Source organism: Odocoileus virginianus, chromosome 1 (genome assembly GCF_023699985.2).
Source record: "Odocoileus virginianus isolate 20LAN1187 ecotype Illinois chromosome 1, Ovbor_1.2, whole genome shotgun sequence".
Classification (NCBI taxonomy): domain Eukaryota; kingdom Metazoa; phylum Chordata; class Mammalia; order Artiodactyla; family Cervidae; genus Odocoileus; species Odocoileus virginianus.
This window is the reverse complement of record NC_069674.1, coordinates 44,651,327-44,679,315: the sequence shown is the minus strand read 5'-3', so window position 1 is coordinate 44,679,315 and position 27,989 is coordinate 44,651,327. Positions and strand designations below refer to the sequence as shown.

Here is a 27,989-nt window from a genome sequence, read left to right as displayed (position 1 = left end):
CCACCAAAAGGACTGCTACTGACCTCGCACTTCCTGCCACAGAAGTTCTAGAAGAACGCCCCAGGCCCCACATGCTGGGCCGTCAGCTCTCTCCCCGCCGCAGCAAACATGGAGACTTACCTCACGTGTTTGGGCCACTGGGTCTCCAAACGGCGCTTGCGCGCTCGTTGCTGTGCCAACATCCTGCCTTTGCTCAACTGCCTCACTCACGTGAGCTTCAAGGGCTGCGGCCTAGGGCGGGGCGTGCCGGCTGGGGACATGCGCTCTGCGAGCAGCGCACGGAGTCTGCGCACAGGATTTATATGACGGCATTCCCAGCACCTGTGGACTAATGGCCGCCTCGTTCAGCAAAACTTCAAACGGTGACGTGAGATAGTGGTATGGATTTTTGTGTCCTTTCGTAATTTGTACATGTTGCTTAAAATTTTTAAATAGCCAAGTCGGAAGAATCCCAGTATTTTTTTTTTTTCTTACAAGGTAGAAAGGAGAAAATGACTTTAGTACAATGAAAGCACGATGTTCAGGTTAGTAGCTTTACAAGCATTTCTCAGTCCAGCCTAGGGTCAGCTCTCGCTCGTGTTGCAGCGTTTTTCACATTAAGGGGGGCGGGGTGGGGGTGGGGAATCAATACAGCTTATCTGGTTATGAGCAGATGTTACACTTTGTGGCAAACCTTGCACAACAGTTGAAAATTATCTCCACTAATTTTTGCCAGTTTGAAGTATTATGTACAATAATACAGTAGTAAAGTACACATGTTGATGACAGAACATATGTATGCTCTGTTGAAATTAATCTCACAATGAAAAGGAGTCATTTCCTTCACAACCCCCCCACGCCCCCCAAGCCCCCCACGGCCCTCGGAAGTTTCTTCATGTCCCTTTATGGTCGTTGGTTCCTGTCGAAGTAACAGATTATGCTTTCTGTCACCAGTTTGGATTTTCTAGAATTTCATGTTAACCAAATCATACAGTGTGTCCATTCTGTTTTCTTTCATTCAGCGTAATTATTTAGAGATTCATCCATTTTGTCACATGTATCAATAGTTCCTTACTCTGTATTCAGTTCAGTCCAGTCTCTCAGTCATGTCCGACTCTTTGTGACTCCACGGACTGCAGCATGCCAGGCCTTCCTGTCCATCACCAGCTCCCGGAGTTTACCCAAACTCATGTCCATTGAGTTGGTGATGCCATCCAACTATCTATCCTCTGCCGTCCCCTTCTCCTCCTGCCTTCAATCTTTCCCAGCATCAGGGTTTTCAAATGAGTCAGTTCTTCATACCAGGTGACCAAAGTATTGGAGTTTCAGCTTCAACATCAGTCCTTCCAATGAACACCCAGGACTGATCTTCTTTAGGATGGACGGGTTGGATCTCTTTGCAGTTCAAGGGACTCTCAAAAGTCTTCTCCAGCACCACAGTTCAAAAGCATCAGTTCTTCAGTGCTCAGCTTTCTTTAAATAGTCCAACTCTCACATCCAGACCTGACTATGGAAAAACCATAGCCTTAACTAAACGGACCTTTGCTGGCAAAGTAATGTCTCTGCTTTTTAATATGCTGTCTAGGTTGGTCATAACTTTCCTTCCAAGGAATAAGTGTCTTCTAATTTCATGGCTGCAGTCACCATCTGCAGTGATTTTGGAGTCCCCCAAAATAGTCTTTCGCTATTTCCACTGTTTCCCCATCTATTTGCCGTGAAGTATTGGGACCGGATGCTATGACCTTTGTTTCTGAGTGTTGAGCTTTAAGCCAACTTTTTCATTCTCCTCTTTCACTTTCATCAAGAGGCTTTTTAGTTCTTCTTCACTTTCTCCCATAAAGGTGGTGTCATCTGCATATCTGAGGTTATTGATATTTCTCCCAGCAGTCTTGATTCCAGTCCAGTGTTTCTCATGATGTACTCTGCATATAAGTTAAATAAGCAGGGTGACAATATACAGCCTTGACGTACTCCTTTCCTGATTTGGAACCTGTCTGTTGGTCCATGTCCAGTCTAACTGTTGCTTCCTGACCTGCATACAGATTTCTCAAGAGGCAGGTCAGGTGGTCTGGAATTCCCATCTCTTTCAGAATTGTCTACAGTTTATTTTGATCCACACAGTGAAAGGCTTTGGCATAATCAATAAAGCAGAAATGGATGTTTTTCTGGAATTCTCTTGCTTTTTTGATGATCCAGCGGATGTTGGCAATTTGATCCCTGGTTCCTCTGCCTTTTCTAAAACCAGCTTGAACATCTGGAAGTTCACGTTTCATGTATTGTTGAAGCCTGGCTTGGAGAATTTTGAGCATTACTTTACCATTACATTACTCATGTGTGAGATGAGTGCAATTGTGTGGTAGTTTGAATACTCTTGGCATTGCCTTTCTTTCCATTGATACTGGCTGTAGAGTTTTAGTAGATACCATTTACCAGTTGAAGAAATTACCTTCTATTTTTAGTCTGCTGGGAGTTTTTATGAATATGTCTTCAGTTTTATCAAATACTCCCACATCTGTGATAATAATCATGTGGTTCTTTTTAATTTGTTTATATAATAAGTTATTGTCACTAAGTTGTGTCCTACTCTTTTGGGACCCTATGGACTGTAGCCCACCAGACTCTTCTGTCCATGGGATTTCCTGGGCAAGAATACTGGAGTGGATTGACATTTCTTTGTCCAGAGCATCTTCCCCCACCTGGAAATCAAACCCTCCTCTCATGCACTGGCAGGCAGATTCTTAACCACTGAGCCACCAGGAAAGCCCAAATGATAAATTTGGGCTTGATAAATTATACTGGCTAATTTTCAAATGTTAAACCAAACTTGCAACCCTTCCATAAAACTTGGTCATGATGTATTATCCTTTTATATATTCTTGTATTAGATTTGCTAAAATATTAAGTATTTTTGCATCTATGTTCAAGAGGGATATAAGTCTGAAATTTTCCTTTCTTGTAATGTCTTTGCCTGGTTTGGTTATCAGAGCAATACTGACCACATAGAATGAGCTGTAAAAACTACTAACTTCAATTTTCTGGAAAAGTTTGCATAGAATTAGTAATCTTTGTTCCTTAAATATTTGGTAAAATTCACAGTGCAGCCATTCAGACCTGGAATTTTCTTTGTGGGCATGCCACTAACCACAAATTCGGTTTCTTTAATTGATAAAGTCTAATCAACATATAATCAATCTAAGGCTAGTCATCTATTAATTATTGAATGAACTTTACAGTTTGTGTCTTTTAAGGAATTTAAGCTGTGAAATTCATTGGCATGAATTGTTGATAACATTCCTTTACTATCCTAGAAACTATAGTAACATCACCACTCTTGTCCCTAATGGTGAATTGTGTGCTTTTTATCCTTTGCTGATTAATCTAGCTATTAATAGAGGTCTATCAATTTTTTCTTAAAAAAAAAAACTAAACAGCATTTGGTTTTATTTGTGTTTCTGTTGCTTTTCTGTTTTTTACTTCTGCTCTGATCTTTATTATTTCCTTTTTCCTATTTAATTTTAATTTTCTCTTCTTTCTCTAGTTTCTTAAGGTGAAAGCTGAGGTCACTGATTTGAAATCTTCTTTTCCAGTATAGGCATTTGTCACTATCAATTTCCCTCTAACTACTGCTTTAGCTGAATCACACATATTTTTATTTCCATTCTCATTCCATTAAGTGGTTTGATTCTTTTTCTGAATTCTTCTTCAACCCATGAGATATTTAGACATATGTTGTATAACTTTCAAATATTTGGCAAAGTCCCAGATATTGGGACATCTTTGTTACTGATTTCTAATTTAACACCATTGTGGTCAGAGGACATAATTTATGATCTGAATCTTAAAAAAGCACTGTGACTTGTTTTATGGTATAGAATGTAGTCAGTCATAGCAAATGTTCCATGTGCACTAACATGTATGATGCAGAGGGGTTCCAGTGAGCATCCCAAGCTACAGTGTCAGAGGATCTTTAGATAATACCACAAGAGAGTAATGGGCATGGTCCCAAGACAGAGTGCCATCAAACAACTTCCATGTGAAGCTGTCAGAAGCCTGCTTGGAAGTGTTTCACAGCAGTACTGGGGCTAGAGGGGGGACCAAGAAAATTTGAAATGGCACCAGGAGGTGTGAATACAATTATCAATAATTTATAGTTAATGTGCATGCTTACTAAGTCACTTCAGTCATGTCCAACTCTTTGTAGCTCTATGAACCAGTGAAGTTGCTCAGTTGTGTCCGACTCTTTGCAACCCTATGGACTATAGCCCACCAGGCTCCTCTGTCCATGGGATTCTCCAGACAAGAATACTGGAGTGGGTTACCATGCCTTCCTCCAGGGGATCTTTCCAAACCAGGGATCGAACCCATGTGTTCTGCATTGCAGGCATATTCTTTACCATCTGACTCATCAAGAAAGCCCCTCATATTAACAAAACAACCTAAAAATCATCAGATACCACTAGAAAATAATTACATAATTTTAAAAGTTTTTATTTTAAAACAAATCAACATTACAAAGTTTAGAAAATAAAAAAACTAAGGATTTTAATTTAACTATTTTGAATGAAATGTTTGTTCAAACCCTCAATAACATCTTAAAATTTTTAAGTAGCCTGAAAAGGTTAAATTATTATAAATTCAAAATAGCTACTGTACTTTAAGGTTTTGACTAACATGAAAATAGCCTCATTTGTTAGGAGAGAGAAAAAAGTTTATATAAAGTAATAAATCATAAATTTTGGCAAAAGTAGCATAAGGTACTGTCATGTGTAAATAAGGAAACATTCAAAAGACCTTTTTACATAGAAAATATGTAAGTAGTTTGAGGAAAAATAAACTGTATTATTATGTTTAAATAATTAACACACAAAAGACATATTTGGATGCTGGTTTTAATTTCCCCAGTATCGTTCATGAAGGTTTCATAGTTGATGGCAGTGGTGCTTTTCCTTTCTGCTTAGCAGCCTTTTCCATTTTTATCTGAAAATTTAAAATATTTGTTGATATAATAATTTGTAAAACATCCTAAAAATTTAAAAAATGTGGTACATACCTCATTTGGATTCATGTCTTATTTATCACAGCCATTTTACACAGTTATTTAGCAATTCTTATGCTGCTGAATACTGAAGCCACAACCTGATTGTTGAAGGGACCTAACTGCGTTTTTAAAATATGGTTTGTTGGGGTATGCAAGCTCCCAATCCCTCTTGCTCCTCTTTTTCTTCTCTTCTCTCTCAGAGCAAGGGCAGACGTCAGCAATGCCTTAGAAACAGAGAGAGTGGGCCAGACGGAGGGGAAGAGGCAGAGTCTCACTCACACACACACACACAGAAACATATACACACACAGAGCTCAGCACACAAGAGACTTGAGGAGTGTTGACTGAACAGAGAACTCACACAATGAGCACAAAAGCAAGAACCCTGCAGAGAGGGGTCCTAGCAAGGGCTCTGTGTGTGTGTGTGTGAAACATTGTCAAAGACTGAGAAAACTTTCTAATTACAATCAAGCATGGTTTGCTTTCAACTTTACCAAAGCATTTTAACAACATAACATATAATGAATATTGATTTGGAGAAATGATTATTTTTAATTACCTCTAAAATTAGAAAAAAAAAGCTTGAATGCCTAACTTTACATCCAGCCTGTGCACATTCCCTCCAGCATCACAGGAGACACCTAATCCAGTTGGATTACCCCGGGAACACATACTGCTTAAAGGACAGATTCCTACAATTCTGATTTCAGCATTTCAACAGTTACCTTTCAGAAGGCTGTCTTTCTCCATTGTAACTGAAACAAAGAAGAAGCTTGCATACCCTAAACTGATCTTTTAGAAACACACAGTCTTTCCTAGGGGGAAAAAAAAAAGACTCCAAAGAACACAAAAGGCATCTTCCTCTTACTGCTACTTACACTCACATACACCAATTCCCACAGGCAACACTACTGCCTTACCCCTGCAGGAGAAGGGAAGAGAAATTATGGGGCTGGGTGGGTGGAGGGAGGCCTCTTATCTTCTAATGTGACAGCAATAATACCAAGAAAGCAGAAGAGATCTAGTAAAATCAGTCTACCTGATCTCACCAACTTACAAATAACTTCCTAATTATAAAATTGAATGACTCCTATCTCTGTCTCTTTCCCATTTTTTCCCCTTTCTCTCTCCTCTTTCAGTTGGTTAGGAACCTCATTTATACATACACTCAGGACTTCTCTGGTGGTCTAGTGGTTAAGACTCCACATATCCACTGCAGATGACACAGGTTCAACCCCTCGTCAGAGAACTAAAATCCTGCATGTTGCACAGCACAACGAAAAATAAATATTATACACTCATATCACACTTATATTCTGTACCAGTAGTCAACAGGCTATCCGTAGGTCCCTCAAAGAACACTCCATTCTAAGACAAAGATTATAAGCCTTAGAATCAGACAGAAAAGTACTTGAATTCTCTGTGTGTGTCAGTTGCTTAGTTGTGTCTGACTCTTTGCAACCCCATGGACTGTAGCCTGCCAGGCTCTTCTTTCCATAGAATTTTCCAGGCAAGAATATTGGAATGGGTTGCCATCTCCTTCTTTAAGGGATCGTCCTGATCCATGCGTTGAACCTGAGTCTTCTGCATTGCAGGCAGATTCTTTACCATCAGAGCTATAGGGAAGTCCCTTAAGTAGTGATTAACCACCTAAGGCAAGTTATTTAGCTAACAGTTTTGTAATTTGTAGAAAAGGCATAGTAATAGGTATTATGTAAGGGGTTGTTCCAAAGGTTTAAATAAGATTATATATATATAAATCTAGGTACTTAATAAGCACTCAATAAATGCTAGAATCCATCTGTAATGCAGGAGACCCCAGTTCAATTCCTGGGTAGGGAAGATCTGCTGGAGAAGGGATGGGCTACCCACCCCAGTATTCTTGGGCTTCCCTTGTTGCTCAGCTGGTAAAGAATCTGCCTGCAATGTAGGAGACCTGGGTTCGATCCCTGGGGTGGGAAGATACCCAGGAGAAGAGAAAGGCTACCCACTCTAATAGTTTAGCTTGGAGAACTCCATGGACTGTGGTGTCTGTGGGGTTGCAAAAAGTCAGACATGACTGAGCAACTTTCACTCACTTATTCACCCCTCTCATTTAGGGTCAAATGTTAGATTTGTAGTAACATCAAAAAGCACTTCCCTGTTTGCTCAGATGGTAAAGAGTCTGCCTGCAATACAGGAGACCTGGGTTCAATTCCTGGGTCAGGAATATCCCCCGGAGAATGGAATGGCTACCCACTTCAGTATTTTTGCCTGGAGAATTCCATGGTCAGAGGAGACAATCCATGAGATCAAAGAGTCAAATATGACTGAGTGACTAACACTTTCACACAACATCAAAAAGATCAAAGATGCTAAACATACAAACAAAAGCCAAAGCAGTGTTTACTTATTTCAGACGGTACTTAGCAAATGTGTGTGTGTGTGCTCAGTTGTGTCTGAATCTTTGGGACCTTGTGGACTGTACAGCCCGCCAGGCTCCTCCATTCATGGAAGTTTCCAGGCAAGAATATTGGAGCAGGCTGCCATCTCCTTCTCCAGGGGATCTTTTCAACCCAAGGACTGAACCCAGGTCTCCTGCATCTTCTGCACTGTCAGGCAGATTCTTTACCAGTGAGCTCCCTGGGAAGTCCACCTAGCAAATACATCCTCCTAATACAGTGTCCAAAGAGCAAAACACCTCTTTTGGCTCCCTTTTAAAAAAGTTCCTGGCATTAACACAGTATCTTGCACCTAGCTGACCATTAGTAATTGTTTCCTTAATACAATTCTCCTTTTTATAGGGAAAAGAGACCAAAGGTCATCCACAATGGAAGAAAACAAGTTGACCTGATAGATAAAACAAGCTAAGAAGCAGCTCTTCAGAAGATGTAGACGCAGTTAGTAAGCTGTGTTACCACCAAAGCTTCAATTATCAAAACCAACTTCCCCACACCCAGCGATACCAATTAGCAAAAAGCAAAACCAGATTTGGATGTTACTGCTTTCTAAAGGTGGCCCTGAACCCATCAGATTCAGCTTCCTAATTGTCTTTTTCCCTCAATGGTGCTTGTCTTAAGTTTTTTGGAGTATAAGACAAACACTAATGATGTGAATGGTACAGGTCACCTGAGAGAAAGTTGTGAGGTTTGAGTTTCTTAGTTTTTACACTCCATTCCTCACACAGGCTCAAGAGTTATAATAAAACCACAACTAATAAATCCATAAATTCTAGGTCTGGATGGGTCAGGGATATCCCCTAAAACATTCACAGATAAGAACTCCATTTACCTTGCCACAAGCAAATACCATTCACATGTTTTCAAGGCAGTCAACACTACTCAAGTTCCTGGAGGAGGGAAAGAAGGAATTTAGAACCCTGCCCCTCATAAGCTTATGAGGAAACACTAAAGCTCAGTTGTGACTATGTGTTTTCCAAGAACACTGATTTGATTAAAAGTTTATCCTTGATGATGCTGCAATAATAGTCTCTCCTTTTCTCACACTGACCATTTCATCTTTCCCCCTGAGATTCTACCACCACTTCTTTTTCTTAGATCAGCATTTTCCAAAAGAACTTTCTGTGCTGCCCAATAAGGTATATACTCTCTGTGACCCCATGGACTGTAGCCTGCCAGGCTCCTCCATCCAAAGGATTTCCCAGACAAAAATACTGGAGTGGGTTGCCATTTCCTTCTGAAGGGGATCTTCCCGACCCAGGGATGGAAGCTATGTCTCCCTCATTGGCAGGTGGATTCTTTACTGCTGAGCCACCGGGGATGCCCATATATATATATATAATATGTATAATAATATATTTTATGTTATATATTAATAATATGTATTTTATAATTATATTATTTATATATAAAATATATTTTATAATTATATTATTAAGATATATATAATGTATTATTATATATATAATATATATTTTATATATATGGGCATCCCCAGTGGTTCAGACACTAAAGCATCCACCTGTAATGCAGGAGACACAGGTTCGATTGCTGGGTCAGGAAGGTCCCCTGAAGAAGGATATGGCAACCCACTCCAGTACTCTTGCCTGGGAAATCCTTTGGATGGAGGAGCCTGGTAGGCTATAGTCCATGGGGTCGCAAAGAGTTGGACACAACTGAGCAACTTCACTGGTTCACTGAATATCTCATTTCAGTTCAGTTCAGTTCAGTCACTCAGTCCTGTCTGAGTCTTTTGCCAACCCCACGGACTGCAGTACGCCAGGCTTCCCTGTCCATCACCAACTCCTGGAGCTTGCTCAAACTCAAGTCCATCAAGTTGGTGATGCCATCCAACCATCTCATCCTCTGTTGTCCTCTTCTCCCCCTGCCTTCAATCTTTCCCAGCATTGGGATCTTTTCCAGTGAGTCAGTTCTTCACATCAGGTGGCCAAAGTATTGGAGTTTCAGCTTCAGCATCAGTCCTTCCAATGAATATTCAGGACTGATTTCCTTTAGGATTGACTGGTTTAATCTCCTTTCAGTCCAAGGGACTCTCCAACACCACAGTTCAAAAGCATCAATTCTTCAGTGCTCAGCCTTCTTTACAGTCCAATTCTCACATCCATATATGACTACTGGAAAAACCATAGCTTTGACTAGACTATCCTTTGCTGGCAAAGTGATGTCTCTGTTTTTTAAAATGCTGTCTATGCTTTATGATATATATGCTTAATGTCTTTCCATAATTGGAATTATTTGTTCATTTTAGTGTGTTTATTTTTACCTAGAAGTAGCCCTTAGAAACTTCCATGTCAGGACAAAACAGATTCTGATGTAAAGTCAGATAAAACGGATACTTGCTACTTAATTAAAAATTTTTGTTTTTTTAATGTTGAGGTTTAGGCCAGCTTTTTCACTCCTCTTTCACTTTCATCAAGAGGCTCTTTAGTTCCTCTTTGCTTTCTGCCATAAGGGTGGTGTCATCTGTATATCTGAGGTTATGATATTTCTGGAAATCTTGATTCCAGCTTATGCTTCATCCAGTCCAGCATTTCACATGATGTACTCTGCATATAAGTTAAATAAACAAGGTGACAAAATACAGCCTTGACATACTCCTTTCCCAGTTTGGAACCAGTCCATTGTTCCATGTCTGGTTCTTAATGTTGCTTCTTAACCTGCATGCAGATTTCTCAGCAGGCAAATAAGATGGTTTGGTATTCTCTTTAAGGATTTTCCACAGTTTGTTGTGATTCACACAGTCAAAGGCTTTAGCATAGTCAATGAAGCAGAAATAGATGTTTTTCTGGAATTCTCTTGCTTTTTCTATGATCCAACAGATGTTGGCAATTTGATCTCTAGTTCCTCTGTCTTTTCTAAATCTAGTTTAAACATCTGGAAGTTAGTTCAAGTACTGTTGAAGTATAGCTTGGAAAATGTTGAACATTACTTTGCTAGCCTGTGAGATGAGCGCAATTTTGCGGTAGTTTAAACATTCTTTGGCATTGCCCTTCTTTGGGATTGAAATGAAAACAGACCTTTTCCAGTCCTGTGGCCACTGCTGAGTTTTCCAAATTTGCTGGCATACTGAATGCAGCACTTTCACAGCATCATCTTTTAGTATCTGAAATAGCTCAGCTGGAATTCCATCACTGCCACTAGCTTTGTTCATAGTGATGCTTCCTAAGACCCACTTGATTTCTCATTCCAGGATGTCTGGCTCTAGGTGACTGATCACACCATCGTGGTTATGTGGGCCATTAATATCATTTTTAGCAGTCCTGTTTCTCTCTGAATTATTCTAAATAAGCCTCAAGGCCTAACACCAGCTATAAGTAAAGATTTTAATGATGATCCACAATCAATATATAATTGTCCTACAGTGTCTCTGTTACAAGTAAATGCTTAATGTAAGCAGATTTTCCAACAGACTTACCCTTTCCTGGTATCGTCTTTCAAAGAAAGCCATATCATCCTCTTCTGGTTTCCTTAAGGAAGAAACTTGACTACTTGTACCTACTAACAAGGAAAATCAAATCTCAATACAGTTAACCCTTGAACAATATGGGTTTGAACTGTGTGGATCCACTTAGGTTATTTTCAATAAATACCTACTACACTACTATACAATACTAGGTTGGTTGTATCCCCAGATGTGGAGGAATTGCAGATATAGAAGGCCAGCTATACACTTACACGAGGATTTTCAGCTGCAAAGGGGTTGGGGCCCCTAATTCTGCTATGCTGTTCAAGGGGCAACTGTAATACAACATTTGATATGATTATAAATTCTTCTGAAATAAAAAACAGAAAGAAAAAAACTTTCCTCCTACCAAGTGATTTTACTTTTCAAACCAGAAATTATCTAAATGAATCACTGATCCTATTCCCTCTTTTTCAGAAATAATCATAAGACAAAAGTAATGTTTGGGGGGTAGAGGGGAGGGACAGGATTGACTGGGAGTTTGGGGTTGTTAGACACAAAATTATTACATTCAGACAAAAGAAAACCAAGGTCCTACTGTATAGCACAGGGAACTATTTCAATATCCTATGAGAAACTACAATGGAAAAAAAATATTAAAAAGAATGTATATCTGTGTTTTAAAAAAAGTAATGTTCATTGGTAAACATTCTCCAAATATTCAAGTGGACTGTAGCCCAGCTAGGCTTCTCTGTCTATGGAATTCTCCAGGCAAGAATACTGGAGTGGATAGCCATTCACTTCTCCAGGGGATCTTCTCAACCCAAGGACTGAACCCGGGTCTCTTGCATGGCAGGCAAATTCACTGCCATCTGAGCCACCAGGAAGCACTATTAAATAACACCATATAGCTCTTTCACATCAGTGCTCGGTTTCCTTCAACTACATTTTACATTTTATAACTAAAAACTGGTGTAACCCTGCAACAGATAATGCACAGAGGTAACTGCTGAAAGTTTGTGCTATGGTCTGAATGTGTGTGCCCCCACCACCGAAATGCGTATGTTGAAACCCTAATGCCCAGTGTGATGATCTCAGGAAGTGGGCCCTTTGGGAGGTTCTTAGGTTATGAAGGTGGGAGCCCTCATGAATGGGATTAGTGTTCTTATAAAAGAGATGCCAAAGAGACTTCTCAACCCTTCTACCATGTGAAGACACAAGAAGGCAGTGCATGTGAATCAGGAAGAGGTCCTTCACCAGAACACAACCACGCTGGCACCTTTATCTGGGACTTTCCCACCTTCAGAACTTAGAAGTAAGTTTTTGTTGTTTATAAGCCACCCAATCTATGGCATTTTGTTACAGCCACCTGAATGGACTAAGAGTTTGTATAAGTTTGTATAAGAGTTTGTACAGTTTGTATAAGAGTTTGTATAAGTTTGTGTAAGCAACCATAAGTGATGCTAATATCTGCTTTCAAAATTTTAAAAACAAATAATTTTTTAACCATCTCCAACTGACTATACCTTAAGTAAAAAAAAAAAGACACAATTATGTCCTTTTGTTTTGGTTTTAATTTCTTACTTCTGTCTACATTTTATAATTTCTTCATTGTGTGTTGTTTTGTAAGCAGTCTTAAAATCCTTTGTGGAAAAGATCAGGGTACATGGAAAGGGTGTATGAAAATAAAAGGAAAATTCTTATTTAAAAATATTTTAAAATATTAAGTACCTCATAAATCATATAGTCTTTCATTGTTTTTATTCTTATTTACAATAAAGAAAATGCAATAAAGAATTTCATTCATTTTTATGTGTAACTTATGAATGATAAAACCTTGCTAACCTATAATCACTGGATTACATCTTACTTGGGAGAACCTAAAGGATCAAGGATCAAGGCAATTAGTCCACTAGAGGGTGCTCTTATTCAGACATCAAAGCAATTACATGTACCAGAATAAGGTTTTAAAGCTCCAAACTATAGTATTATCAGAATCATCATAATTTAGCAGTTTTTCCCAATTAAAAATGAAGTTCATTGTTTTTTCTTAGGGCCTGGGTAATATGAAAGAAAAATTATAATCAAATTATGGTAATATTGGGGGAAAAACAGTAATCTGGAAGATATATCAATTTATATTCTTACTAAAACCAAAAATATTTCTCAGTTTAATTTCATTACCACCTGTTAGTGTTTCTGGAGAAGAGCTAGATGATGCTTGAAATGCCTTTAGAAATGGGTGGTCCATGGCCGTACCTGGAGAGTCTAAAAATTCAGCTGATGGTGCACCTGAGGACAAAAATGTGAAGAATGTAAATTAAATGTTAGGATACAAAGAAGTTATTTCAAAAGTGAGATAAATTAGAACCCCAGTAGAATCATTAGAAAAATCCTTTCTGTAAAAAGAAATTTTTTTTTTAAGATTTTTATCTGCCATATAAAGTAGTCAAGTGGGTAAAAGCATTTCTGCATTTGAGAGATCTTTTTCACAGAAAAAAAATTACACAAAAACATAACTGTACATCAGCAAAGAGGTATAAAACCGTAACATAGTCAAAAGAATAAAAAGCGAGACATTCAGAGGAAAAAAAGCCTCTAGTTGAAGAGGGTTGAATAAATGTATTTTTCCTCCATTCCTCATTTCCTCCATTTCCTCCACTTCCTCCATTTCCTTTAGAAAACCATCTAAAGACAAGAAATGCAAAAATAAAGAAAACTTATTTAATAAAACGAGGAAACATCCACAACCCTAAACCACTATCTACAAAGACCCACTGCTAAATACACTGCCTTCTGGACCAAAATGAAGAAAACTGCAGAGAGAAGTGGTACGTGCTCTACTTCTTCATGAACTTCACCCTTCCCCCACATGCCTGTCCCCTTCCACGGGGAGAGGGGAGGAAATTAACTTTTAGTCCCATTTGCTTTTAAACTGAGTCCTTTCCTGTAAAGTGAACAGTGCGGGACAACTGCTCAGGCCTTCAGATTCCTGCTCCCTTCTTTTCCAGCTCCTCCCTCTTGTGACCTGTGGGAAGATCAGACAAGGGGGCTCAGGTCCAGCCAGGGCCCGGAGTGCCCTCTGGTCACTACGTGCACTAGTGACCTCAGGCGCTCAAGGCTGGCCTTAAGCTGGAATTTAATCTCGGCCTGATAGGGCCTGGTGGCCTCACAGTCTTGCACGTCAGTGCAGAGCCCTCAGCTGCCTGCCTCCTTTTCTACTGGATCCCCGAGCTCAGGAGACCCTCACGGAGCGCTGCTCTGCCGCCGCCTGCGCCCTCTGCCACCTGCGCTCTCTGCCGGGACAGACGCGATGGCAGGCCTGCTGCCCCGAGCTCAGGAGACCCTCACGGAGCGCTGCTCTGCCGCCACCTGCGCCCTCTGCCACCTGCGCCCTCTGCCACCTGCGCCCTCTGCCACCACCTGCGCCCTCTGCCGGGACAGACGCGATGGCAGGCCTGCTGCCCCGAGCTCAGGAGACCCTCACGGAGTGCTCCTCTGCCGCCACCTGCGCCCTCTGCCACCTGCGCCCTCTGCCGCCACCTGCGCCCTCTGCCGGGACAGACGCGATGGCAGGCCTGCTGCCCCGAGCTCAGGAGACCCTCACGGAGCGCTGCTCTGCCGCCACCTGCGCCCTCTGCCACCTGCGCCCTCTGCCACCTGCGCCCTCTGCCGGGACAGACGCGATGGCAGGCCTGCTGCCGTCCGAGCACCCGCTGTGCGCTGGGAGTCACAGCCTCCTTCAGCCTCACAGAGGAGCCAGATTCCAGCAGGAGGGTCTCTCTACCCAGGACCATACAGGGCTAATACAGTAGACTTCTCTCTGCTCCAGGCTCCCCTACATATAAAATCAAGACAAAATCATCTTACGTTTCCTCTTCTCTTTCTCACCTCTCTTTACACCCGCCATCCCTCAGGAGTCAAAAGGGGGAGGTTTCTTTTCTTTCTATTATAGGGATGCTTAAGTGATAAAAGACCAATAGTCATAAAAAGGCAAAGATGTCAGCTACTACCACTATTACTTAGCATTGTTCTTAAAACACCAGCCATTTTGTTTAATGAAAAATAAGAAGAGTCATAAATATTGGAAAGGAAGAGGCAAAAATATCATTACAGTTAACCTTTAAACTACGCAAGGGTTAAGGGTACTAATCCTTTACATGCAGTCAAAATCTGCATATAACTTTATAGTCAGTCTTCTGTATCTCCAGTTCCACACACAGATTCAACCAATTGCAGATCATGTAGTACTGTGGTGTTTACTATTGAAAACAATCCACATATAAGTGGACCCTCATAGTTCAAACCCCCGTTGTTCAAGGATCAATAATATTTGCAAAATAAACTAAAGATTTACATTTAAAATTCTAAGATTAAATAATAATGACAAAAGCTGCATAAAATACTTCCTTTTTTTAAATAAACAATCAGCTAGAAAATAGGAAGGGAAAAACTCATGTATCATAGCTACAAAAAATGATGAAATACCTAGAAATAAAATTAAGAATTGTGTAGGACTTTTATGAAGATAACTTGAGAATTCCATGTAATTATACAGAAGACAACAAAGATGTGAAGACTCAATATTTTAAAACAGTATTTCTTTCCTATATTAATCTACACATTCAACTAAAATAATAGAATGTTTTCAAAAAATATTATCAAAGTTTTGAAAAAACTGAAAGGAAAGAAGAGGTCAGGAAAATTCTAAAGTAATAAAGTCATACATAATAATTTATTATAAAGCTGTAGTTATGGAAACAATACAGTAGTTGCACAGAAATAGACAATGATGAGGCAGACTAATGAAACCAGAACAATTTCTGGGTTGAGCTCAACCCTATCACTTGTTGAATAACACAGAATAAGATGTTTTACTATTCTACACTGATTTTCCTTGTCTGTATAAAGGATTAATAATAGCACCTCACTCAGAATAGTTATGAGGATTAAATGAGGTAACAGACATAAAGAGGCTGGACCAAACCCTGCAGTACAAAGCCATAATTATCAGTAACATCACTGCCATCATTTTTTGTTTGCCACTGATAATTGGGCTTTCTGTAACAGACGCATGAGCCTAATACAATCATGTATTCATAAAAACAGAAAAGAATTTATTTATGGAATTTAACAAGCTAGTTGTAAAATAACCAAGAGAAGAAAATACATGAATATGTCAAGGCAATCTTGAAAAAAGAACACAAACAGAAAGAATTTAACCAAATATCAAAACACACTATGAAGAAGAATAATTAAAAATATGAAATATTTGCACAAAATAAAGAAACCAGTGCCATAAAATAAGTATGATAGAATATAGTAAAGATAAAGCTTCAAATTATTTGGGAAAAAATGTTTTTTGATAACTTGTCATCAATTTGGACAAAAACTGAAGTTATACACACCGTACTCTTTCACAAAAAATAAATTCCAGATACAAGAGAAAGCTAAACATAAAAACAAAAGAAAAACTAAGCATTAAAATAAAATGAAATAAGTTGGAATGGAATTTTAAAAAACTAAATAAAGTGAAGGAGAGCATATTTATAAAATAAGAGTACAGTAAGGCCTGCCTCCAACATTTAAAAACTGTAAAACCACAACAAAATCCCAAAAGACAAGTGCTGTACTGGAAGAAAATATGTCCAAAATAAATACAAAGGATTAGTACACAGCATATATATATATATATATATATATAAGAAGACTTCCTATAAATCAATGAGAAAATATAAAACAAAAATGAGTGAAGTGTATGAACAGACAACTCACAGAAAGTAAAGTGGCCACTGAATATAAGGAGACTCTCCTCTCACTAATAACCAGAGAAATCAACTGACTGAAACAATGACAACATTTTCACATATTAGACTGGCAATAAAACTAAGGTTAATGACATCAATGATCAGTATCAGTGTTCGGAAATAGGTAAACTACAACATCACTAGAGGAAGTATAAACAAGTACAGCATCTTTGAAGGGCAATTCAACAGAATGTATTAAAATTTCACATATGCAGACACTTCAACCCAAGAATTTTACTTCTCTCCATCTACCTTAGACTCAAATTTACATAGTACACAAAGAAACAAGTTCAAAAGCAAAAATGAATAAATAAATAAAATGGAAATAATCTAAATACAATGAACAAGGAAAACGTTTAGATAAATTAATGTGTGTGTGTGTATATATATATACACACACATAGATAAACTGCTATGTGTGTATATATATATATATATATACACACATAGATAAACTGCTATGTGTATATATATATATATATATATACACACACACATATACAAATTGATACACACATATACAAATATATATGTGTGTGTGTGTGTGTATACATATTCACATACATACATATATATATATGGGTTTCCCCTGGTGGCTCAGATGGTAATGAATCCGCCTGCAATGTGGGACTCCTGGGTTCTATCCCTGGGTTGGGAAGATCCCCTGGAGGAGGGCATGGCAACCCATTCCAGTATTCTCCCCTGGAGAATCCCCACTGACAGAGGAGCCTGGTGGGCTACAGTCCACGGGGTTGCAAAGAGTCATACATGACTGAGCAACTAAGCACAGTTTATATATATACACATAAAATTTGGAATACTATGAAGCAGTTACAAAAAACAAGAGATTTGTATGTCCTGGTATAATAATGCTTTGAAAATTTTTTTTAAGTTAAAAATAGTAAACTATAAAAAAATGTATGCTAAAAAGAATAATACAAATCAACTGATGTCAGCAAATTACCCTCTAGGAAAATCTGGGGTTAAGAGAAATGTTCCAGAGGGATTTGTATTTCATCTCTATTATTTTAATCTTTTATAACAAGAAAATATTCACTTATGTTTACATAATTTTTATAATAAAAACAAAGTAAATGTTTATTATTAAATAATCCACATAAACAGAAGTATTTACAGTAGATACTTACAAAACAGAAACAGACTCACAGACTTAAGAGAACGAACTTATGGTTGCAAAGGGGAAGGATGTGGGGAAGGGACAGTTGGGGAGTCTGGGATGGACACACTGCTCTATTTAAAATGGATAACCAAGAAGGACCTACTATATAGCACATGGAACTTTGCTCAATGTTATATGGCAGCCTTGACAGGAGGGGAGTTTGGGGGAGTATGGATACACATATATGTATGGCTGAGTCCCTTTGCAGTTCACCTGAAACTATCACAACATTATTAATAGGCTTTACCCCAATACAAAATAAAAAGTTTTTTAAAAACTAAAGTAGATAGGAACCATAGTTCTTTTCCCCAGAAGGATTCAGCTACTTTCAATAGTTTTAGATATATCCAATCAAACTTTCCCATATATTCCTTCCAATTTTTATATATGCAAGCACATATGTATGTACATACATATAAACATACATGTATGTGATTGTATATTACAGAAAACACATGCACACATGCGTGTGTATATATACACATGTACAAAAGCCTATGTTTCCAAAATGAGGTAGTTATAATGGTGAAACTTACATACAATAGGGTAACAGGTAAACTGTATCACATCAAATAAAACAAATATTATTTCACTATTACAAACAATGGAGCTGTGAGTTGAGATAATCTAAATACCATGAACAAGGATCTTTCCTCTTATGTTTTCTAATTTTCCTGTAATAATCAAACATTTCATAGTGACAATAAAATCTTTTAAAAAAAAATCAAATGAGAGAATTTTTTTGAAAATAACATAAAGAACTTAAAGTGCAAAATAAATATAAGGCTTCAGTATTGCTAGCACACATAAAAGCAAAATGACAAGCTCACAGTTCATGTATCATCACTTACCAATTCCACTGTCATCTAATCGCATGTAGCCTTCTGCCAGCGAGCTGAAGCCAGTCAGTCCTCCCATTGCTGCGTAAGGAACGTCCTGCCCCACCGGTTTTCCCTGCGCCAGTCTTTCTCGCTTAGTTTCCACTACTGTGTCATGAGCATATGCAGGCTGACCACAAGCACAAGTGAAGCAACTATGAAATCCCGAACACTTAGAACCTGAATCAAGACGTAAAAGGAGTTCAATGGTTTCAAATATAGGTAATCAGTTATATGCCCTCTGCACTACTGAGCTTGGCCCAAATCGCCTGAATTCTGGATCCTTCATACACTGTCCTCTGACGCCAGTGCTTCTTCTTACCTCTACCCCTGAACTCCTTTCCTCCAGCCACTGCTCTTATTCCTAAAAGATGCTAAAGCATAAGGGGGTATGCAACAACAACAACAACAACAATTGGAAAAACCAACTAGGACTAAAGGAAACTGGGCTAAACACTGGAGAGCTAGGAAATGAAGGCCCTCTCCTCAAATACTGAGTTAAAAGCAGGTGTGGGGGAACAACCCAGTAGTGAAGAAATAATGTAGAAACATGTCTCTGTGTTAATTCCCCATAAAAGCCATAATGGAAGGCCAACCCAGATACAGAAAGGATGCAGTGGAAGGTTGTTTAACAATAAAAAGGAAAGAAGTACTGACGTGTGCTACACCATGGATGAGTCATAACAACATTATACTAAGTGAAAGATGCTAGTCAGGAATGACCACATACTCTATGATTCCACTTACACGAAATGTTTAGAATAGGCAGATCCATAGAGATAGAAAGTAGATTACTGGCTGTTTAGAGTTGAGGGGTAACAGGAATAAGGAATGACTGATGATGGATATGAAATTTCTTTTGGGGTGATGAAAATATTCTAAAATGTATTGTGGTGATGGTGCACAACTTTGAATATAAAAGCCATTGAACTGTACCATTCAACTGTATATGAGTTTTTTAGCATGTTACTTATATCTTAATGAAATCACTATATATAAAAATACAAACCATATTGAAATAAGAGTCCAGAATATACCATTAACAAAACCCTTAAACATTCACACTTTTGACAAATATGTACAGAAACCAAGGCACATAATAAATAAGTTTTATTCAAATACTTCCATACTTAGTGAAACAATTTATGTCTGCCATTGTCAATAAAAATGTTATATAACCTATTTAATCATAAGATTTCAATTCAAGATACTACAAAGACAACTGGGAAAACTATCTCCTGAAGAAAAATACTGGACCTAACTTTAAAAGTATTCTACCTATTTCAAAGGGCTTAAAAGATGATCAAGGGAAAGAGCATATGAAATGGTGGCTCGGATTTGGGTATAGGTATTGAGATACAGTAGCTCAGTGGATAAAGAATCTGCCTTTAAGGCAGGAGATGGGGGTTCGATTCCTGGGTTGGGAAGATTCCCTGGAGGAGGGCATGGCAACCCACTTCAGTATTCTTGCCTGAAGAATGCCATGGACAGAGGAGCCAAGCAGGTTACAGTCCATAATGTCGAAAAGAGTCGGACACAACTGAAGGGACTGAGAACAGCACATGCCAGGTTGAGATAAGGTGCTATTGCCTACAGAGTGTTAATATCACCAAGCTACATTCTCTTTTTCCCATCCAACTGTGTTTTATGCAGTAACATAATAGTCTGCAAGTGAATCATAAAAAATTTTTAGACCTGTAAAATCCTTTTTAAGGATGATTATTCTGTAAATGGAATTCAGTTGGTAGAACATCCAGAATTTGAAATTTTGAATTAGATCACATCTAGTAATTCTTTAAAATCTATTATTACTACTTAACCTTATTCAAATTACATGAGATTAGAGATTAAGGTCGATGACTACAAAGCATATGAACAACCAAGTTTTTCCACTAACTTTTAGAGCCCATATTCATCAAATTATTCCCAGTTATCCAATGTCACTAAAGCTGAATGAAATTGGCACAGAGACACATCAAACATTCAGTAAGAGGAATAAAAGCATTCTGTTTATATGTTTATCATAATGTAACTCACAGGCATTGCATACAAAGCCAGGCGCTGCACTGTGTTGATCGGCAAAGTGCTTACATCGGCAGCGAATGGGCTGTGTGCCGTTCAGAGGCACATAGAGGTAAGTCCTGCAAGGGCAGCCCCTCACTTGGCAAGGCAGACTGATGGGGCGCTGCGGAGGAATCGTTTCAAAGTCAGTTTTATGTTGCTTATACCTGAAAGAAATGAAAGGGACGAAATAATAGCACAATGCAGGTACTGCCAGAAATTACAACTGGGATTCTCTTACAGGTAAAATGATTCTTTCTCATTTTTATTTTTTGTTCATTGTTCTTGTTAGTAAGGTGTAAATACACTCCCCTGAAAAGGATTACTTGTCAGTTATGTTGCTTTGGTCAGAGAAAATCTTCACCCATCTAGATTTTTAATCAAGGAGAATTTTCACAGCAACATACAAAGATATAGCATATATAATTCTCTTAAAATACTATTATTGATTCTTTAATATCAAAACACAACCCACTAGTATGAAGAAAAGTTCATGAAATTCTCTCTATCAAAGTGCATGATTTACATTTATTTTCACAGGTCTGCTATTTAAAATTGAAATAAGTTCAATAAACACATATTAATTAATTTATTTTAACATACTTTAAACTTCAAAATAAATTATAAACACCTATAAAAGCCAAAACTCTTTGCTAAAATGCTGTATGTAATTTTCTCAGACCACTGGCTTCCTTCTCATTAGATGATACTCAGTAAAATTATATTAAATTTATTACTGTCAATATTATACTAGGTAACAGAAGTTAAAATAACAATAAGATACCATTTTCACTTAGCAAAGAGAGTGAAATTTTTTTTTTAAACTGTACATATTTCACAACACCCTGTCAAGAGTGTTATAAAAGAACTAATCCCATTTAACAGGGTTTCAAGAAACAGAAAAAGATCCATCCATTAAGCCAGATGGCTCATTTTTGAAAAAAATAAACCCTAAGAAAATTACTCCATGTATATAAAGAGCTCTGTGCATAGGGGTAGTATTAGCAACAGTACTTTAAATAGTGATGTACACAACACAAAATAATAATAAAGGAATGGATAAGTATAGTACAAGAAAACAGTTTTCTAACTCTAACAGTGAAAACTTTTCTTCAAATAAAATCTTTTACGGACCATAACACCATATAAAATAGATAAACACAGAATTGGCTAACACTAGGGGAAGAGCCATAAGTGGGGTCTGTCCTTCCCCTTAGCTGCCCCTCCACCTGGTGAGCCCCTGAGATTCTGTGAGAATTCTCTGGGGAAAACACAGTGAACACAACTGGATTAGCCGGTGTATCAAGGAGGTATTAAAAATCTTGTGTGCAACTACTATTACAGTGCAGAAACATTCCGTGATTCTGTCATGAATAACTGGTTCAATATTTATACACATGTATAATTAACAACTAAGGCTGTATATTGGCACCCTGCTTATTTAATTTATATGCAGAGTACATCATGAGAAATGCTGGACTCGATGAAGTACAAGCTGGAATCAAGACTGCCAGGAGAAATATCAATAACCTCAGATATGCAAGTGACACCACACTTATGACAGAAAGCGAAGAAGAACTAAAGAGCCTCTTGATGAAAGTGAAAGAGGAGAGTGAAAAAGTTGGCTTAAAACTCAACATTCAGATCATGGCATCTGGTCCCATCACTTCATGGCACATAGATAGGGGAAACAGTGACAGACTTTTTTTCTTGGGTTCCAAAATCACTGCAGATGGTGATTGCAGCCATAAAATTAAAAGACACTTGCTCCTTGGAAGAAAGTTATGACCAACCTAGACAGCATATTAAAAAGCAGAGACATTACTTTGCTAACAAAGGTCTGTCTAGTCAAAGCTATGGTTTTTCCAGTAGTCATGTATGGATGTGAGAGTTGGACTATAAAGAAAGCTGAGCTCAGAAGAATTGATGCTTTTGAACCATGGCATTGGAGAAGACTCTTGAGAGTCCCTTGGACTGCAAGGAGATCCAACCAGTCCATCCTAAAGGAAATCAGTCCTGAATATTCATTGGAAGGACTGATGTTGAAGCTGAAACTCCAATACTTTGGCCATCTGATGCAAAGAAGTGACTCATTTGAAAAGACCCTGATACTGGGAAAGATTGAAGCCAGGAGGAGAAGGGGATGACAAAGGATGAGATGGTTGGATGGCATCACCAACTCAATGGACATGAGTTTGAGTAGACTCCAGGAGTTGGTGATGGACAGGGAGGCCTGGTGTGCTGCAGTCCATGGGGTCGCAAAGAGTCAGACACTAGTGAGCAACTGAACTGAACTAAACTGAATTGAATTATGTAAATAAAAAAGTACATACACATGTTAAAACTTCTTAACAGCATCTGGCTTTAGGTGGTGTCTTCTTTCTACGTTTCTTTATATTCTTCATTTCAATATTTCCAATGTTTTCACTTTTCTATTATAATTTTTTAAAAAAATATTTATTTTTAATTGGAGGATAATTGCTTTACAATACTGTGCTGGTTTCTGCCATATATAAGCATGAATCAGCCATATATATTCATATGTCCCCTTCCACTTGAACCTCCCTCCCACCTCCCAAGTTTCACTTTTATAACAAGGGAAAATTAATTTAGACAGAAGTCTCACTGAGCAACTGGTACTAAAGAACTTTTTCCATCCAAGTGGGGTTGGGTCAGTTTTGAAGGTCAATTCTATGCTGTACCATTATACATAGATATGAGACTGGCACTAAACATTTACAAGGATAAATGATAAAACTAACATAAGTTTAGCAGAAAGTCTCTCAGTCATGTCCAACTTTTTGCGACCCCATGGACTGTAGCCCACCAGGCTCTTCTGTCCATGGAATTCTTCAGGCAAGAATACTGGAGTGGGTAGCTATTCCCTTTTCCAGGGGATCTTCCCAACACAGGGATCAAACCCGGGCCTCCTGCATTGAAGGTGGATTCTTTACCACTTTCACTTCAATGGAAGTTTACCAAAGTTCTCTTCAATTCTGAACAATACCAACATAACCCTCATCCTCTGTTCCTCCAGTGTTTTTAGTTGGGGTTGCTAAATAAATTTCAAGTCTATCTACACACAACATTACTCATCCTAGCAACTGCCTAACAACCTCTGGCAAATCTTAAGTGTGTAAACAGCAACTGCACAAAGACTATGTCAGAAAGAGCCCAGAAACGATCAGAACAGGAAGGTTCTCCCATGGCTCCTCTGGAATAGAAAGCTAAAGTTTTTACCTAAAATCATGTAATAATTGCTGTGATTTTTCCAAGAAGTAGCTTTGTCCTTTTGGCTTTACAACTACGATCTGTAGCAGTGATAAAATTTAAAGTAGAAAATGACAAACACAGACAAATGCAAATCTCAAGTGCAGGTAAAACACATCAATGGCTGCAGGCTCATGCTTTTCCTTTTCTTGTGTGCTTGTATTTTTGTTTACAGAAAGGTATATACACATACATACACACACACACAGTGTTGACCCTTGAACAATATGGGTTTAAAGTGTAGATTTTTTTTTCAATAAAAACACAGTAGGCCCTCAGTGTTTATGGGTTCCACATCTGTGCTTAAACTAACTACATATCGTGTTCCCCAAGGATCATGTTTATGATCCAAGGTTGGCTGAATCCACATCTGCAAATAGGAGGGCCCAGCTATGAGCATCCCCAGATTTTGGTATCACAGTGGGTCCTGGAACCGGTCCTCTGTGTGTGTGTGTCTATAAATAAAAGAGAAAGGTATTCATACAAAATATTTCTTAACATATAAAAAGAGACTAGTAAGTGTGAGGAAAAATGCTTCTACCTGTAGATTGGTAAACTTTTTAGTGCGGATCAGCTCAAGCAACTTTAAAATAAGTTTAGGGAACACTACTCAGTACTCTACAGTGACGTAAATGGGAAGGAAATCCAAAAAAAGAGAGGATATACAGATATCCTGATTTACTTTGCTGCATAGCAGAAACTAAAATGGGCTTCACTGGGGGCTTGGACAGGAACGAATCCGCCTACAAAGCAGGAGACCTGGCTTCAAGCCCTGGGTCCGGAAGGTCCCCTGAAGAAGGGAATGGCAACCCACTCCAGTATTCTCGCCTGGAGAATCCCATGGACAGAGGAGTCTGGACGGGCTACAGTCCATGGGGTTGCAAAGAGTCGGAAACAACAGAGCGACTATCACTTTTCAGAAATTAACACAATATTGTAAAGCAACGATACTCCAATAAAAACAAATTTTAAAACACATTTGAGAAAAATAAATAAAATAATATCAGCTCTGCAATCTGATGACCCATTCTCTACTACCTTGTCCAGCAGTGGGAGAAGCAGAGTGACCAAAAAACCCTCGGCAAAGCCGGGAGGCCCCAGTATCTTTCTTACCAATGGTAAGAGGAAAGATGCTTAAGGTGATGGGACTCCATAATGAGTTCTAATGGGATACAACAGAAAAAATGTAAAATATAGCCCTCAAAAATCTTACATACTTTCTGGCATATTATATAAACACCTGTTTTCAAATGTTTCTCAATTATCGTCAATAATGTTATATATAGAAGGAAGATATGCCCTGCTACAGTTTTATATTTCCTAATCACCAGAAAACTTAGCAATAAAGTATCTTACCTATGTGTACAAAAACACAGTGTCTCTGGACCCACAAGTTTACAATCCACTCCTGTGGGTGATCGCCAACTCACATACAATCTGTTCTGTAAACGCATAGGTAAGACTTTTCTTTTGTATTCTTCATATTCCTCAGGAGTAAAAAGTTTCCCTCCATCATCCTCACCAACAATTCTACAACAAAAGATACTTCTCTTAAGCCATGTGTATTTCTTTTCTGGGTTAAAAATAATAAACTCTAAAATTAAACTATACTTGTATAGTCAAATGTATAGTCCGAAGACTGCTTTGGCTTTATTTTGATACATTAGGCTCATGTTAATAGCAAAATTACACACAATAGTAATAAAGCTTTTACTTCCCATATGAAAAAGGATTATAAATAATAAAGTCATTGAATTCATAACATCTGATTTCACAGATCCAGGTTTATCACTGGAGAATTACCACATATTCATCTCAATTTCTCCTTTGATTCTGAAGTAAACATGCTCATTTTTCACATTAAAAGTTGGAGACTAAACTGCTAAAAATTCTAATATTTTCCTCCTTTAAATATACTTTGCCCCCAAAACAAAATAGCACAAAAAACATCCATGCTGAAGACAACAGGATTAATGTCCATACCTGACTCCAAACCCTGGCCAGAAGTTTAAACTAAGATAGAACCCACAAACACCCTTAGATCTGCACCACTTCATACCTAACATATGCATTGAGTAATCAGGCATATCATTTTCTAATTCTGGAAGTAAGACCTCAAAATTTTATGGGATAAATTAAGCTACTGCTATTTCTTAGGAAATTAAGAGATCTAGTTCAAATGCAGATTCAGATTAATTTCTCAATGGGCCTGGCGATGCTCCCCAACAATGCTTACACTGCTGGCCCATGATGGCTACACTATGAGCAGCAAGGCTCTAACTTCTACAGAGAACTATTTAAAGTAGTTTATGTTTGAAAAATAATTTCCCCCCAGGCCCCAACACTTCATAGGCCAGGCATGAGACTACAACTGAAGGCCCACATTCCACATACCTAAACATCTAAGAACCTAAGGTGTCCAGTCAACATCAGGACCTAGCATAGTGCTCCTAGGGAAAAGGCCTGGAGAACTGGAGGCGAAAGGAGCAGCTCTGCCCTAGGTAAGCTCTGGGTAGAAGCTGTTCCAGACTGCTGGCCTTACGTGAACCTAACCGGGAATGGGACCTGACCCATCAAGCTTCTCATCCTCACTTTTTCTGGCTCAGAATTACTAGATATTTCTAGATGTCACTCAGAAGTATACCACCTAGACAGTCCGAGGGAAGTGCAGTCAGACAGCAACCCCTTTCTTTACCCAAGGGATCTGGGGGGACCACCTTTAGATGGAGCAACCCCTGTGGCTCAGGTTTCAGGCTGCACCTGTTTCCCAAAGAGGCAGTGATCATCTGACTTCCCCTTTACACACACACACACCTGCCTCTCACCCAGTTTCCCAACTGTCAGAAACCTTTCTTGGAAGACCTTAAAAAAAAAACAAAAAAAAAACACATTCTCGCAGGTACACCAGCCTTTGTCAGGGCCCCAGGCAGTGAATCATTACCGAAAGCCCTAGCGGCGGCTGCGCTTCCAGTCCCCGGATAAGCGTTTCTCTAGAACCAGTCAAAGTCTTTCTCCTAAAACCAGCATCTCGTGGTCGGGGGCACGTTTGGAAGTTCACGTCCCACCCTATTACAAAGTGAACATGCAAACCTGTCTGCTTTTACAGGCCAGGTGTACTCAACGTGCGATCTACAACGGCAGTTAAGAAAAGAACAATGGACCTTTGCATAAATCTGGAGTTAATAATCCTTTCTCAAAGGGATCAGAGCCGGAGATCTTTTAAATTGTCTCGGAAGGGACTTATTAGACTAGAACTGCGTGTCATCACCATACTAGAAATAGGAAACCTGCAATCAAAGTGAACCACCTCCGCCAGCCCGGGAACGGGATTCCGGGAGCCAAGGCCACCCAGCGCCGGTCCCCTGTCCGCGCCTCCAGCACTCCTCCCGCGAAGGGGATCGGACCGGCCTCCTGGCTCCCCAGAGGCGCTGCCTCACCTCCGGTACTCCAAGTAGTCGTCCACTGCCGCCGCGCCGCCCGGAGGTAACGTCAGCCGCTCCATGGCGGGCGGGGAACCGGGAGGCGCCGGCTCCAGCCGCCCTGCGCACGTGAGCCTAGCCCGGAGCAGCCAAAACCTGCCCCGCCCCGGCCGGCCGCGCCCCTTCTCGCCCGCTCCGCTATTGGCCTGGCAGGACGACCGCGGTGACCGCGCAGAGCTCGCGCTTCCACCTGGCTGGCCACTCCCGGCACTAGAAATCGCTCTTCCCGCTGAACCCTGCCGCTGTAGGCATGCGGTTTACCGGCCTCCGCAAACCTTGCCCGTCTCCTTCCTGGTCTGACAGGTCTCCTTGTAGTAAATAAAATAATGAGTGACGACGGAGTGCAGCGTCTTGAATGTAATGAATGCACAGAATGGGCGTATTTCTTTGTGCAGCACGTTTCGCTGGTTCTGAGAAGGTTTTGGATAGTTTGAG

The 27,989-nt window shown here is 39.2% G+C and overlaps 2 protein-coding genes and 1 long non-coding RNA gene across 11 annotated transcripts in view; 1 reads left to right on the top strand and 2 right to left on the bottom strand.

Moving 5' to 3' along the window:
* The window catches only part of STK31 (serine/threonine kinase 31), a 101,349-nt gene extending 101,091 nt beyond the window's left edge, over positions 1 to 258 (bottom strand). For 2 of the 4 annotated variants that reach the window (XR_011487683.1, XM_070467495.1), the window contains exon 1: positions 121 to 257. Coding sequence is in view for 3 of the 4 variants with exons in the window: in XM_070467495.1 (XP_070323596.1) it covers positions 121 to 182 (62 nt within the window). In the remaining variant the exon portion in view is untranslated. Of the gene's footprint in view, positions 1 to 23 lie in introns of all 4 variants that reach the window. The other 2 variants (XM_070467505.1, XM_070467499.1) reach the window with 2 other exon arrangements.
* Positions 125 to 14,245, top strand: LOC139035151 (uncharacterized). Its single transcript, XR_011487708.1, has 4 exons — positions 125 to 524; positions 12,094 to 12,194; positions 13,560 to 13,710; positions 13,891 to 14,245. It is a non-coding gene; the product is annotated as an uncharacterized lncRNA (long non-coding RNA).
* FAM221A (family with sequence similarity 221 member A) lies at positions 4,447 to 27,989 on the bottom strand. Of its 6 annotated transcripts, XM_070467512.1 has the most exons (8): positions 27,513 to 27,981; positions 25,432 to 25,605; positions 20,782 to 20,972; positions 18,718 to 18,924; positions 13,067 to 13,171; positions 10,892 to 10,974; positions 8,288 to 8,345; positions 4,852 to 4,956 (listed from the first exon to the last, which is right to left on the bottom strand). In XM_070467512.1, the coding sequence occupies exons 1-7, from the start codon at positions 27,575 to 27,577 to the stop codon at positions 8,334 to 8,336; spliced, it is 837 nt and encodes a 278-aa protein (XP_070323613.1). In that variant the 5' UTR covers positions 27,578 to 27,981; the 3' UTR covers positions 4,852 to 4,956; positions 8,288 to 8,333. The 6 variants fall into 6 exon arrangements, with proteins under 6 accessions (XP_020763408.2, XP_070323610.1, XP_020763398.2 ...); XM_020907749.2 differs by lacking the exon at positions 8,288 to 8,345 and having other exon boundaries at positions 4,447 to 4,956; positions 10,892 to 10,971; positions 27,513 to 27,980; XM_070467509.1 differs by lacking the exon at positions 8,288 to 8,345 and having other exon boundaries at positions 4,447 to 4,956; positions 20,836 to 20,972; positions 27,513 to 27,979.

Coding starts and splice junctions, on each gene's coding strand:
- FAM221A (XM_020907739.2), bottom strand. CDS start 27,577: ATGGAGCGGCTGACGTTACCTCCGGGCGGCGCGGCGGCAGTGGACGAC. Junction 18,925..20,781: donor TGGCTTTGTATGCAATGCCT/GTGAGTTACATT, acceptor GTCTTGATTCAG/GTTCTAAGTGTTCGGGATTT. Junction 4,957..10,891: donor AAAGACGATACCAGGAAAGG/GTAAGTCTGTTG, acceptor TTAAATTTTCAG/ATAAAAATGGAAAAGGCTGC.